Source organism: Pseudophryne corroboree, chromosome 8 (assembly GCF_028390025.1).
Source record: "Pseudophryne corroboree isolate aPseCor3 chromosome 8, aPseCor3.hap2, whole genome shotgun sequence".
Taxonomy (NCBI): Eukaryota; Metazoa; Chordata; class Amphibia; order Anura; family Myobatrachidae; genus Pseudophryne; species Pseudophryne corroboree.
In genome coordinates this window covers 62,178,696-62,192,413 of record NC_086451.1, presented here as the reverse complement: position 1 = coordinate 62,192,413, position 13,718 = coordinate 62,178,696, and the positions used below count along the sequence as shown (strand labels likewise).

General features: G+C 47.2%; 2 protein-coding genes across 3 annotated transcripts in view; one reads left to right on the top strand and one right to left on the bottom strand.

Annotated features, from left to right (window-relative positions):
* CRAT (carnitine O-acetyltransferase) overlaps positions 1-12,325 on the bottom strand; it is a 71,363-nt gene extending 59,038 nt beyond the window's left edge. Inside the window, exon 1 of the mRNA XM_063936480.1 lies at positions 12,071-12,325. Within this exon, the coding sequence (XP_063792550.1) occupies positions 12,071-12,097 (27 nt within the window). The 5' untranslated portion in view covers positions 12,098-12,325. The remainder of the gene's footprint in view (positions 1-12,070) is intronic.
* Positions 12,326-12,721: 396 nt separating this feature from the next.
* The window catches only part of PTPA (protein phosphatase 2 phosphatase activator), a 108,799-nt gene continuing 107,802 nt past the window's right edge, over positions 12,722-13,718 (top strand). Inside the window, exon 1 of one of the 2 annotated variants that reach the window (XM_063936483.1) lies at positions 12,722-12,928. In XM_063936483.1, the coding sequence (XP_063792553.1) occupies positions 12,904-12,928 (25 nt within the window). In that variant the 5' untranslated portion in view covers positions 12,722-12,903. Of the gene's footprint in view, positions 12,929-13,299; positions 13,433-13,718 lie in introns of those variants that run through there. The other variant, XM_063936482.1, reaches the window with a different exon arrangement.

Here is a 13,718-nt window from a genome sequence, read left to right as displayed (position 1 = left end):
ACCAGTTTCTGCAGCACTGTGTAAATACCCGGACTATTTGGTCACCGACTTTTATTATATATGCACTGTATATAAATAGAAAGCTGCCTTACCACCTAAAGTCAGGAACACACCTGTAACGGGGAGGTGCAAGTGCCCACAATTGCAACTCCTCATTGGTCCTCCTCCTCACCTCCCTTCCCCTCCACAGTGTCACAATGCTCCGGATCCCAGGCTTGGCTAGAAGTCTAACTACATCCCGGCGAAACGTTCTACAGGTCTTTCCACACACTTTGCCCTAGTTCTCTTGCTTCCTCTTTCCTAGACACTCCCTTTGCTGCAGATATCTATTCACCAATGGCATCTGATTAATGTCCTTCAAGTCAGGGACAGCTACATAGAAATAGAACCATAAGCAATCAAATAGACACAAGGTAATGTACTGTCGTGCATATGCACTATGGCTAATTTAGCAGTTTTCTAGGCTGCACTAAACGTGACAATAAATTCAAACATCTGATTGGTTAAGTTCCATACACACTGGGTGTTTTTTCTCAGCGTGTATGAACAGCGATGATCGCTGACATCACTGGGCTGAAAATCGCTCAATACATACAAACTGAGCGATTTTTCCCCCTGCCCAGCGATGTCAGCGGGGGTGAGCGGCTTTCCATAGCAGGACGCTATGGAAAGCCGCTCACCCAGCTGTTTATCTAGTGTTAATACGAGTAGATGAACGGCGGCCACCAGCGATGAAGCGGGAGCACGCATCAGCGCTCACCGCTCATCACTTGTCCATACACACTGGGCAGGTTTGAGCTGAAAGCAGCTCAACACACCAAAAGTGATCTGCTCAAAAACGCCTAGTGTGTATGGGCCTTAACAGCATATACATGTGCACATAAGGCCTAATTCAGACCTGATCGCAACAGCAAAATCTTTCTCTAATGGGCAAAACCATGTGCACTGCAGGTGGGGCAGATGTAACGTGTAGAGCAGTGTTTTTCAACCGCTGTGCCGCGGCACACTTGTGTGCCGCCAGCGGTTGTTAGGTGTGCCGCCGCCAGAGATCCCTGCTGCCCGTCCCCGTCTGCTGCCGTCTTCACTTTACATGACCGCGTAAGAGCTGCCTGCGCTGCCCAATAGTGATACTGATTTACAGTATTACTATCGGGCAGCGCAGACAGCTCTTCCGCGGTTATGGTATAGTGAAGACAGCAGCTCTCCTGCGGGCCCGTCCGTGACCCCTATGACATGACGTGGCGTGACTCATAGGTCACTTACACATGATCACCATCCCGCCTGGTAGTTTCCCTTCGTGGCCCGTGCTGCTCTGCTCCTCACTGCTCCTGCCGCTAAGGGGGAAAAGAAGAAAAGGTTTGGGCCAGTGCTTTATAACTACGACAGACAGTGTGTGCAGTGCCATTACTATGGGGGTCAGTGTCTCTGGGGGCATTACTTTGGGGGTCAGTGTGTTTGGTGGCATTACTGGGGGGGTCAGTGTGTTTGGTGGCATTACTGGGGGGGGGGTCAGTGTGTTTGGTGGCATTACTGGGGGGGTCAGTGTGTTTGGTGGCATTACTGGGGGGGTCAGTGTCTCTGGTGGCATTACTGTGGGTGTCAGTGTCTCTGGTGGCATTACTATGGGGGTCAGTGTCTCTGGGGGCATTACTGGGGGGGTCAGTGTGTTTGGTGGCATTACTGGGGGGTCAGTGTCTCTGGTGGCATTACTGTGGGTGTCAGTGTCTCTGGGGGCATTACTGTGGGGGTCAGTGTGTTTGGTGGCATTACTGGGGGGGTCAGTGTGTTTGGTGGCATTACTGGGGGGGTCAGTGTGTTTGGTGGCATTACTGGGGGGGTCAGTGTGTTTGGTGGCATTACTGGGGGGTCAGTGTGTTTGGTGGCATTATTGTGGGTGTCAGTGTCTCTGGTGGCATTACTATGGGGGTCAGTGTCTCTGGGGGCATTACTGGGGGGGTCAGTGTGTTTGGTGGCATTACTGGGGGGTCAGTGTCTCTGGTGGCATTACTGTGGGTGTCAGTGTCTCTGGTGGCATTACTATGGGGGTCAGTGTCTCTGGGGGCATTACTGTGGGGGTCAGTGTGTTTGGTGGCATTACTGGGGGGGTCAGTGTGTTTGGTGGCATTACTGGGGGGGTCAGTGTCTCTGGTGGCATTACTATGGGGGTCAGTGTCTCTGGTGGCATTACTATGGGGGTCAGTGTCTCTGGGGGCATTACTGTGGGGGTCAGTGTCTCTGGGGGCATTACTGGGGGGGTCAGTGTGTTTGGTGGCATTACTGTGGGTGTCAGTGTCTCTGGTGGCATTACTATGGGGGTCAGTGTCTCTGGGGGCATTACTGTGGGGGTCATTGTGTGTGGTGGCATTATTATGGGGGCAATGTGTGCAATTACTGTGGGGGTCGATGTGTGCGGTGGTATTACTATGGGGGGTAATGTGTGGAATTACTGTGGCAGACAGTGTGTTCAATTATTGTGCATTATTTCAATAACTGTTGGGGACAATGTGTGTGTGTTTTACCCCTTGGGGACAAATATGTTTGTTTTATTTCCCTGAGTGATTTTTTTTTCCTGTGGGGTACCGATGGTGTGCCTTGGCAATTTTTAAATCTTGTTCAGTGTGCCACGAACTGGAAAAGGTTGAAAATCACTGGTGTAGAGAGTCAAATTTGGGTGGGTTATTTTGTTTCTGTGCAGGGTAAATACTGGCTTCTTTATTTTTACACTGCAATTTAGATTTCAGTTTGAACACACCCCACCCAAATCTAACTCTCTCTGCACATGTTACATCTGCCCCACCTGCACTGCACATGGTTTTGCCCATTAGAGAAAAATGTTGCTGCTGCGAGCAGGTCTGAATTAGGCCCATAGTGTCATGCTATGAAACAAGCTGATTATACGAAGGTTTACTTTATGTGGCTTGTATTGTTAGGAAAGCAAAGTCACTTCATGTCTATGAGATGCATTTCAAAATATACGCTAGTATAGATGCATGGTTCTAGTGCCAAAAACTCCACGGATCAGGAATGGATCTCCCAAGGCCGACTGCTCTCAATGGAGCGCCAGGACTATCAGCAATGAGTTAACTGGATATAACACAAAGCATAAGGCCACCGTGGCAGCAGATTGGATGGCTGGCTGTCACTGCTCGACCAATCACCTGCCATCTGAGGAGCCTAACTACCCCACAGGAGAAAGCTCATGTGCCAGAAAGGCAATATTATCTCCTATATAGTAGCCCAGATCTGTGACTCTGTGCCTGTGTGTATAATGCTGGGCGTGGCTAGGAGCTCTCATTGGGTTAGAGGCAGGTCTATAACACCCAGTCCACAGCTGATTGGGTGAGAAACGCTCTCCCACACAGGTTACATCCAATGGGAGACTCTGCCCTTTGGCTGCTGTGTGTTCCCAGAGCAGGATTAACAATGGAGCTGATGGAGCTGAAGCTCCAGGTCCACACCCCAAAATAGGCCCCCTGCATCTGTAGCAACACACCCTCCAATAATTTACACATAAAAATCGTTACAAATTCCAAAAGGGGGCGTGGCCATGGGGAAAGTGGCTTGGTCACGCCCCTTCTCCTATACTTCCAATGGAAGTTTGGAGAGCCAGAAATCGGAACAGACCTTAAAAAAAAAAAAAAAAAAAGATACTGTACCTGCCAAAAAGGTACAGCTGGAGGGTATGCCACTGCATCTGCAGCAAGTCTCTGCGCTGTAGATAGGGGAAAAAAATCCTTTTACTGCAGCTTCCTATGTCCTGCTGCCAGTCCGCCTGCCCCCTCCAGCATCACCAATCCCCGCTCCCTAGCTGCGGCGCAGGTGGAACAAAAGCTGCTGTGGCCACCGGCATAGATGTGTATGAAAGCGGCGCAGCGGAAGGCTTTCATACCCCTCTCTGCGCCGCATACTCTGAGCCCCGGAGCCTCCGCTGTGCGTGATGTAACAGAAGTGCCTCCCCGCCACAGCCGCTCCCAGACCCCCAGAGGCCCCGACTCCGCGACACAGCACCTGGCCTGCCGGCCTGGAAGCCCCGAGATGGCTAATGTAACGGATAGAGTGGGTGATATTGCGGAGGGTAATGTCTGGACGCTGAATCAATGTAAAAGGTGACAGTGCTGTGCAGTGCAGTGGGTGTGCAGTGTCACTGACACTGCACAGCACTCTCACCTTTTACATTGATTCAGCCAGTCCGTTCTGCCAGCCAGTCACTATTGTTAGCGCCGGTGTCTCAACGCGCCGCATTACAGGGAAGTAGACGCACTAAATAAACTACAGCTCCCAGCAGCCCTTAGCGCCGAAGCATTCCGGCGCTAAGGGCTGCTGGGAGCTGTAGTTTATGGAGTGCATCTTCTTCCCTGTAAGGCGGTGTGTTGGGACACCGGCGCTAACAATAGTGACTGGCTGCTGTGCGAGTCTCCGGGAGAGCCACTGCCAGAGGGAGGACAGCAGCTTAGCTGCTTCCAAGAGGATAAGCCGGAGAAGCATTACCCACCCCTCCCCCACTCGCAGTACCTCTGTGCCCCATTCGCAGCACCCCCACACACCCCCTCCTCCACCAGCAGTGGCTCTGGAACCCCTCCCTCACCTGCCCCTTCCCCATCCGTGCCACCCCCGCACCCGCGATGTCTCCGGACCCCCACCTGCGGCATCACCGCACCAGCCTCTCCCCCACCCGCGCCACCCCCGGAACCACACCTCCCCCACCCGCAGCACCCCCGGACCCCTCCCCCATCTGCATCTCCCCTGCACCCGCCACTCCCCCAACCACAGCACCTACTAGGTGATTCATCAGGCCCTGCGTGCGCTGTTCACGCCGTTGCAAGGGGCTACGACCCTTTAACCATTGCACGCCCTTTGTCTGTGCAATATTTAACCACTCACACAGTTATGAGGTAATACTCCACATAATACAAATATTGCACGCCACAAGGGTGTGCAAGGGTTAAGGGGGCATAGCCCCTTATGACGGTGTGAAGAGCGCCCGTTAGGAGTTGACATACAAAGACGTATTGGTAGGTTTTACTAAACTTTTATTAAATAATGATCCCAGTGTATTTGGAGTACATTTCCTTTTTAGATCCTTTGTGGTTACCTAGCGTTATACTTTACCTGCCTGTACTCTATTATCGGGATTAATGGCTCACCTGTTTTAGATTATAGGTATCTCACCTCCATCTGGACTACCGCCCCTGCCTGCAGCGTCTGGATGTAATGTCCTCTGTCCATGCAAAAAGCTAGTATTATACCAGTGCATTCAGAAATGGTAAAAAGGGAACAGAACAGCACTAAAATAAGTACAATCATACCCCTAAGGTCCCAGACTGCTGCCAAGTTCATCACCTAGGGTGCACGGAACTGCCCCCTCCCCTAAAAGCAGCTTTTGAATGCCACATACACCATAGACAGCTCCTATGCTGCTGGGTATGGATCAATAGTCTGACAAAGTTCTGGTCGGCAGTCATTAGGTCAACATGCATAGGTCGACAGATACAAAAGGTAGACTGGTGAAAGGTCAACAGTGCTTAAGTTCCATAGGGTTAAAAGGTCAACATGAAAATGGTCAATACACGGTTTTTGGGCCAAATCTTGTATATTTTACGTGACCAGCATCAGAGCAAACGTGTGTGCTCGCCACGGTTCAGGCAAGCTGGCGCGTTCCGCTTTGCTCACCACAGGTTACTATTTGCAACGTGTTGCAGTGACGACACTGGAGCTTCTGGAAACGGCACTCTACATCACCCCTACATCACTCTAGTCTGCAGTGTCAGAAAGGAGAGTAATAAAATGCCCAAATTGAGGCTAATGTATGTACAGATTTGTACAACGTGCTGGTACAACCGGTTTTACCCCTTGGTTTGGTCACCTGCCACACTTAACAGTTGTATACAGAAAGAAAACCTCAGCATGACGTATAGCTGGACACTTGAGTATGCAATAATTATTTTTCTGAAACAAAGGGCCCCATACACTAGAATGATAATGCCCGATTTCATCCAATTTTGGGCCGATATATCGGCTGAAATCGGGCATTTTGGAGGTGTATCCGATTCGATGAGCGGTCCCGTGGGGGTCGAATCGGCTCCCCTAGATCATTAGTGCTGCACTCGTGATATGTCGGTTCCCGCAGGCATGGCTGCGATCGCAGAAGATATATTGCATGCAAAATGTACCAAATCGTATGGAACCACTCCCGGGAAGCTCCCGGGAGAGTTCAAAGGAAATCACCTCCGACTTCAGCCTCGGACATATCGTTGTAGTGTATGGGGCCCTTAAGATTGAAGAGAGAGAAAAAAATAAGACGGGACATGACGTGTGCGAGGTTTGGTCACCCGGTCAGTAAGTTTTCGGTAACACTGCATCTGGCAGATATCACAGCTTCCACATGACTCTAGGCTGCCAGGGCAGAGTCCTTCTGTTCTAGGCTTAGAGATTTTCACCAACTCTCCCATGCAGAACTATTCTCATGGCGCAGCAGGTTTCATCGCCGTGATTTTCACTAGCATACAAGATTGGGGAATGTAGTGTCTATTCAGACACCTTGATCTTTCATTCCAGCTAGTACTTCATGGTCTGTTTTAAACATGTTTTAGCTCATCGTCTTGCCGAAATATCCAACCTGTTTTCAGCTTCAATTTCTCCTCTGATATTAGATTCTAAAAGGGAGTAATTCAATTGTTTTATCATGGCTGCAGCTCCCGTCGCGCTAACTGTTTGTGTGGCACACATAATGCTGCACCCACAATTTCTGCTTGCACCCTCCTGAGGTGGCAAGCAGAAATCCACCCAAACGCAGTGCACCCAGTACTTTGCACGGGTTTATCCGCTTTACACATCTAAACCCGGTGGAACATATGCGCAAAAAGTAATGGCCGCCCAGTAACTCCTGCCCAGTGGCACAAACAATTGAATTCCGCCAAACACTTCAGACGGGAGTTGTCTAAGATTTGTTGATAATTAGCTGAATCCAATCTTACGGCCACTCATACGGTATATCCTGTGCCACTGGCTGCCATAAAATCCTGTAGCATAATTAAACTAACCCAGTGGCTACCGGTCCTCAAGGCACCCCAACAGTCCATGTTTTAAGGATATTCATACTTACGCACAGGTGACTTAATTAGGACCTCCATTAACATGATTTAACAAACTGTGCTCAACCATAGATACCCTTAAGATCTGGACAGTTAGGGTGCCCTGAGGACCAAGATTGGGAACTACTGATCTAACCCCAAGTATTGGGGGCAACAAGAAAAATGTCGGACTTTCACACATTTCTGCTTGACCCCTCAGGAGAAGGCGAGCAAAAATAATGGGTGCCCGCAGTATGCGCACCTGCTCAGAGCTTCAATTGAAACTCTGTCGGGTGCAGGCCACCCATAAAACAATAAGAATATTTCTGCGCAGGGTAAATACTGGCTGCTTTTGCATGTAGGCCACAAATGTTTTACTCTGCAATTTAGATCTCAGTTTGAACCTGAATCTAAGTTTCTCTGCACATGTTACATCTGCCACTCCTGCAATGCAGCATGGCTTTGCCCAGTTGCTTGCTTGTTTGCGTTACTTACAAACCTGAATAAGGCCCTTTGTCCCAGAAAATCACGTGAAGCCGGTTCTGAGTTGGAATCAAATTGACTGTTTTTGCAGCGGAAGCCTAATTTACTAACTTATGCGTGTTTCCTTAGGACTTATGTGAGGATTGGCTTGGCTTCAAACGGGAAGCTGCCCTGCCCACTGCCTTTCAGTACCGCGCCATTAATGATTAGTATCAGCAAGTATTCTTTGTAAAGCTCTCTGGAATATGTGTGCTCTATATAAATAACTGGTCATAAGTAACTTAGCAAATTTTACCATGCTAGGGACGGAGACAGGCTTCCCTTCCTCCTACAAGTCAGAACAGTTCAATGGAATCACATTGTCACCGACTAGTTTCCACCCTGAAATGCCCATTTCCGCAAAGAAAGATCCAGCAAAGACTGTCGGACACAAAATAGGACGAAGAAACGCGAAAAACTAGTACATTTGCATCCATACAGGGGCTTTATCAGATTTATCCCCGCGTGTAACCAAGTACGGTCTGTGGGCCTAATTCAGATCTGATCGCAGCAGCAAATTTGTTAGCTAATGGACAAAACCATGTGCACTGCAGGGGGGGCAGATATAACATGTGCAGAGAGAGTTAAATTTGGGTGGGTTATTTTGTTTCTGTGCAGGGTAAATACTGGCTGCTTTATTTTTACACTGCAATTTAGATTTCAGTTTGAATACACCCCACCCAACTCTAATGGCCAGTACTGACGGGAGATGTGTGTGCTGGGCAGACCTTAACACAGACCGCTCAGCACACATCTCTCCCCCCGCTCAGCACAGCGTGATGTGTGCTGAGCGAGGGAGGGACGACGGGGGGGCCGCTCACTTCACACAGCGCTGAAGTGAGCGACCTGCTAGATTGAGCCTGCAGGCTCAATCTAGCATTGGCGATAGCGATGCGCGGGGCCGCTCATAGCTATCGCTGGGGGCATACACACGACAGATCCGTGCTTAAAATCTAAGCAATCTAGTCAGATTGCTTAGATTTTAAACAATGATCTAAGTGTGTATTCTCCCCCCCCCCCTTCCCAACAGATAATGCCTTCCTATTAACGGGTCCCCTAAACTTCCATTACCTAACGCATGGTATAAATTCCAAGCTGGAAGCATTTGGAAATCTTTTTATAGGCCCTGCTTTGTAACAGGCAGTTGTCTTTATGTGAAGTCAGCTGCTAGAAGACGTTCCAGATTGAGATCCTGAGAGGTTACAGGGTTCAAGTATCCTAGAATTGTTTTTACATGGTTCACGTTCAGGAGTACAAAAGTTAATTAAGTTTTGAAGGCAATAAGAAAAAACATGTGAAATGAATCCGCTGGAAGGGTGCCCAACGTTTTCCACTAACCACATTTCTTATTTATGTGAATTCTGCTACATTCAACAAATAAATAAATAATAACAATTGTGCATTACAAGGTGCAGAAGTGTTATGTGCAAGTTTGTTACTGGCACAGGGTGTGGGGACTTCTTATCACTCATAAACATGTAAGGTAATAAATAATAAAACACATGACATACGGAGGAATTAAATTATTCTATGGGTGCCCTGCGCCCGACGGAGCAATTCAATTGTTGCTCCATCCGTGAATTGCCACGGGCACCCATTATTTCAACTTGCCCTCTCCTGATATTCACACATTTTCCTTGTCGCACTCATTTAGACAGGTTTAGCAGTTTCAATAAAAGGGATGGGTGCCTGGAGCGGAACAAAAACTGCATAACGCCCTGTCTAAGCTGACGGGCTCCCAGGCATGGTAAAACAATTGATTTACCCGTTGGTTGTCCAAAATATTTCATACAAAATGTATGGTTCAATGATTAGAAAAGTGGACAATCCATAGTAATGCTATTCACATATAAAAACTAAAGCTGGCCAACAGACTACATCAGAGGTTCTCAAACGTGGTCCTCAAAGCACCCCAACAGTCCAGATTGTAGGTATATCAAATTGACTGAGATGCTAAATAAGTCATCTGTGGCCAAGCATAGATATACTTAAAACCTGGAACTTTGGGGTGCCTTGAGGACCGCGTTTGAGAACACTACATGATAATCTGCACTACATAATAATCATACAAACCAGCCAACTAAATGAGTGATTTGGACAACCACCGGTTAGTATATGGTAATGAGAAAGGATCATTCACAGCCTGAAAAAGGTCTGGATGGGTCACTTTGGTTTTCAAACCTGTCCATTCCACACAACTTCAAGCCATGAATGTTGATCTCCTCCATATATTGTGTAATGCATGGAGGTGAACCAAACAATTGGGCTGGCAGGTCTCCCCTGTACATGTTGGCTAGTCTGCTGCAGCGTATGGCCAGTTGAAGATTGTCCTAGAATACAACACTAAGGGGCCAAACATCACTGTGATGTCCGGCTGCGCAAAAAGCTGGCATATAAGGTACACGCAACATCGCTAGTTTTCCTGCGCACCTCTATGGGTGCGAGTAAAAGCTATGTATTGAATTTCCCCCCATATTGCCCTTATCCAGTAAGGTCCGATAGTTCATGTTACATTAATAAACCGGTGTGGCAGCACCCACTGATTTATGTATTTCTTACAGTGTGCCAGTGTACTCTGCAGCCCTATACAATTAAAAGCACTGTAATAAAACAGGATCGGCTATTAAGAGAGACAAAGAAGTCAGAGAGTCACGCTCGCCAGCTTACAATCTATAGTATGATGGATGGTCTCTTAGTTATGAGATAGACACCATATGGTCGACAGGCAAAAGGTAGACCATTCAAAAGGTTGACAGGGAAATAGTCAACGACACAAAAGAGGTCAACATAAGTATTTTTTATGGGTTTTTTTTGTGTCATTTTGTATGTTTCATCACCTGTGACCCCAATTAATGGTAACGTAGACCTTCACCACACTTCGGGCAAGGTGCCTCACTCCGCTTGGCACAGGTTACAATTTCCAATCGTAGTCCACGTGGGTGGTAAACCAAGCAAAAGTTGAAGAAAAATCCAAAAACATGTGTCGACCCTGTTGACTGTCTATCTTGACAGTGTCTATCCATGATCCGGAACTTATCTCCCAAAATGGTTGCCTACACGGTCTGTAGGTGATGGGCACATTATAACACTTTTTTGGAAGCGGATTCCACACACATACTATGTTTCCAAATGTTCTATTTAATAATGACAGTATATCTTGTAGCATTGCCTACTGGATCACAAGTTTTCAACAATCCATCTATATAATAATCACTTATTGGGTTAGCGGCAAATTTGTAAACAGCCGACAAGTAGCTTTAATGTAAGTTTAGTGTAAGACTGTCTAATAAAATACTAACATTATGAGAAAACACAGAAATAAATAGCAGCATAATAATTAGCTTATATGTTCTTTTGTTCAATAAGATAGCTGGCACACATTGTATGTCTAAAGGGCCCTACGCACTTGGCAATATTGATGGACGATATGAACGTCATCGTTCAAAAATTAACAATAAATCGTTCAGTGTGGATGCAGTCGTTCATCGTTGGTCTATCTTCATTTATACCTGCAAGCTAATTTGGAAGATATTGATGTAACGTAATATTGGCAAAATCGGACAGAAAAATCGTTCATTGTGTATGTAAAAAAATCGTTGATGAAAATAAAAAAATAAACCAACGATAATATCGTTGGTCGTCAAAATCGGTCAAATCGCAGAGTGTGTAGGGCTCTTAACTCCAGTCAGACTGCATCCCCGGGGTACAGAACAGACCGTAAACCATTTGCCACCCTCTATACTGGGAACACTCAGCTATTCAGTAGAGGCACAGCTCCAGCACACAGCGGTGACATACTGTAGCATGTGCCGGCCTGGGTTTAATTCAATGTCACTCTGTTTACCAAAGTAAAATTAGCCATTAAATCATCTCACAGGGAACAAGCCCTTAAATAATCCACACAAAGCAATTACACCAGCGCTGCGTTAATATATAAAAACAATGAATCTGCGCTGACTGGCTTAAAGTATCAAATGAAGATTCTAGCACAAAGCCCGTCACCCATACTTTTATAACTTTCAGTCACCGACTAGTCAAATGCTAAATAATTATGTGACTTCAAGCACTTTGACAAAGTGTATATATATATATATATATATATATATATACACATACACACTATACAAATAGAGACCGCTGTTAGTAAATCCAGCCTAGCCATCATACATCAACAAGCTGAAGCAAAAGTGACTTTGTTTATATAAACACAAAGGAATGTCATAGTGAATTGAGCTCAATAGTGCAACTTCACACTTAGATGTTCACAACTGTCAGCAGTATTTATTTGCACAACAAAAACCTGAGCTGCTGATTCAATGAGCAGAAGCCTACTCCATTTACTTTGTCAGACAGATCCATAGCAGTTACCAATACACTGGCTGCATGCATGCACTAAGCCATATTACCATTATTGAATTTGCAAAGCACAATATTTAAAAGCCCCCCTCCCTCCCAGAGCTGCAGCTTGCAGCACTTACCATGCTTTTAGCTATGAAAGACAACATGTCTCCTGCAGGGAAATGCTACTTTGAGCCCCCAGTTCAAAGTCCCTGTGTGACTGGGAGCTGTCACTGGTGTCTTTCACAATCTGTCCCTCACAAGGACAGCGTTACAAGGGTGTAAGCAAGGTAACTTCATAGCTGCTGATCTGTCAACAAAACTATGCGCTGCCCTGGGAGGGGCGCTGCGGCCATTTTTAAAAAGGGTAACTCCTCACATCTTGGGTGCCGTTACGTATTAACGTGACCACATGAACTCTTATTACCAGACGTCGGCATTCTGATTACAATTGGACTGAAAAATGTTTGGAATACGGGAGCTGCGAAATTGCCAGGAACAAACATGTCGGCGAGGCAAAGAACCGCCATCTTTGTCGTGGGCTAATAGCCAGCGCTGGCTGCAGTGACCACTTTTTTTTACAGCAGTAAAAAACACACGACAGCCAACCTCTTACCATTTAGCAGTGATTTACTTTGGTCGCTCGTTGTTTTGTTTTTTTGTTTTTTTATCACACATGCGACCGAGCGAGCGGGTTTGGGACCGTCGCCATTTTTAAAGATGGCGGAGAGAGTCTGTTCGGAGGCCATCTTTTCTATTGGCAGTTGCCAGTCGCTGTGGTGTGAAGCACGCTTATAAAGCACCAGGCTATTGGTTTATGTTGTAAAACAGCAAGGGTGTGTTTATTTATTTAGCCAAGTAGAAGAACGAGAACCAGGAGTCGGTGTTTCTGGGTGACCAGAAGAGGGTGTGTCATTTGGAGGTGAAAGGTGAAAAGTAAAAGGTGAAGAGGGAAGAACCCGGCTGCAGGAAGATGGCCGAGGGAGAACAGCAAACAGGTCTGTCACCGGGGACCAAGTCACCCCCCATTCATAACGTACCGAGTCAGAGAGAGGCTGGGGGGCCGGAAGTGCTCGGCAGTCACATGGTTCCCAGTCGCTGGTCCCTCGTTACCATGGTAACCATGTGGATGCGCAGGGCTCTGAGCATGCACGAGGGCTTGTGGAACTACAAGTGCCAACATACCCTGCCACTGTCCTCTACTTTTAGGGCATGCTGATACTTGCAGTTCCACTACAGCTGGAAAGCACAGGTTGCATGTACACAGGTCTTGCAGCTCCCCAGGAGGAGTCATAGGCTACTTAGTGTAGGGACAGATTGTTGGACGCATCTCAGTTCACAAATGCAAATGGGGAGTCTTTGCATACAGCGCATAAGTGAATTTATGTATCTGTGCGTATTTCTGATTCTTGGCCCGATCTGTCTTTTGTGGCGGGAACCAGGTGGCAGCAGTGAGATTGCATGCAACTTTTCCTCATGGGAGTGTCGTGCGTATGGAGAAGGTGACGCCTGTTTCTGACAGATCTCTGAAGCCTAGTGTTGGGTTGGTGCAAGTGCCGACACTAATACTGACTGGTGCCGCTATGGACAGATAAATTGTTGGCGGAGCGGCTTGCTGCGTGTATGTCCCCCAACTGTCCCTATTCCAGCGGGACAGTCCTGTTTTTCTGGGACCATCCCACTGTCCCACCCACGGGCGGCAGTCTCCTGCTGGTGGTGGTGGGGGGGGGGTTATTTTATTATTTTCTTAACAGTTTCTTATATAGCGCAGCATTTTCTTATATAGTA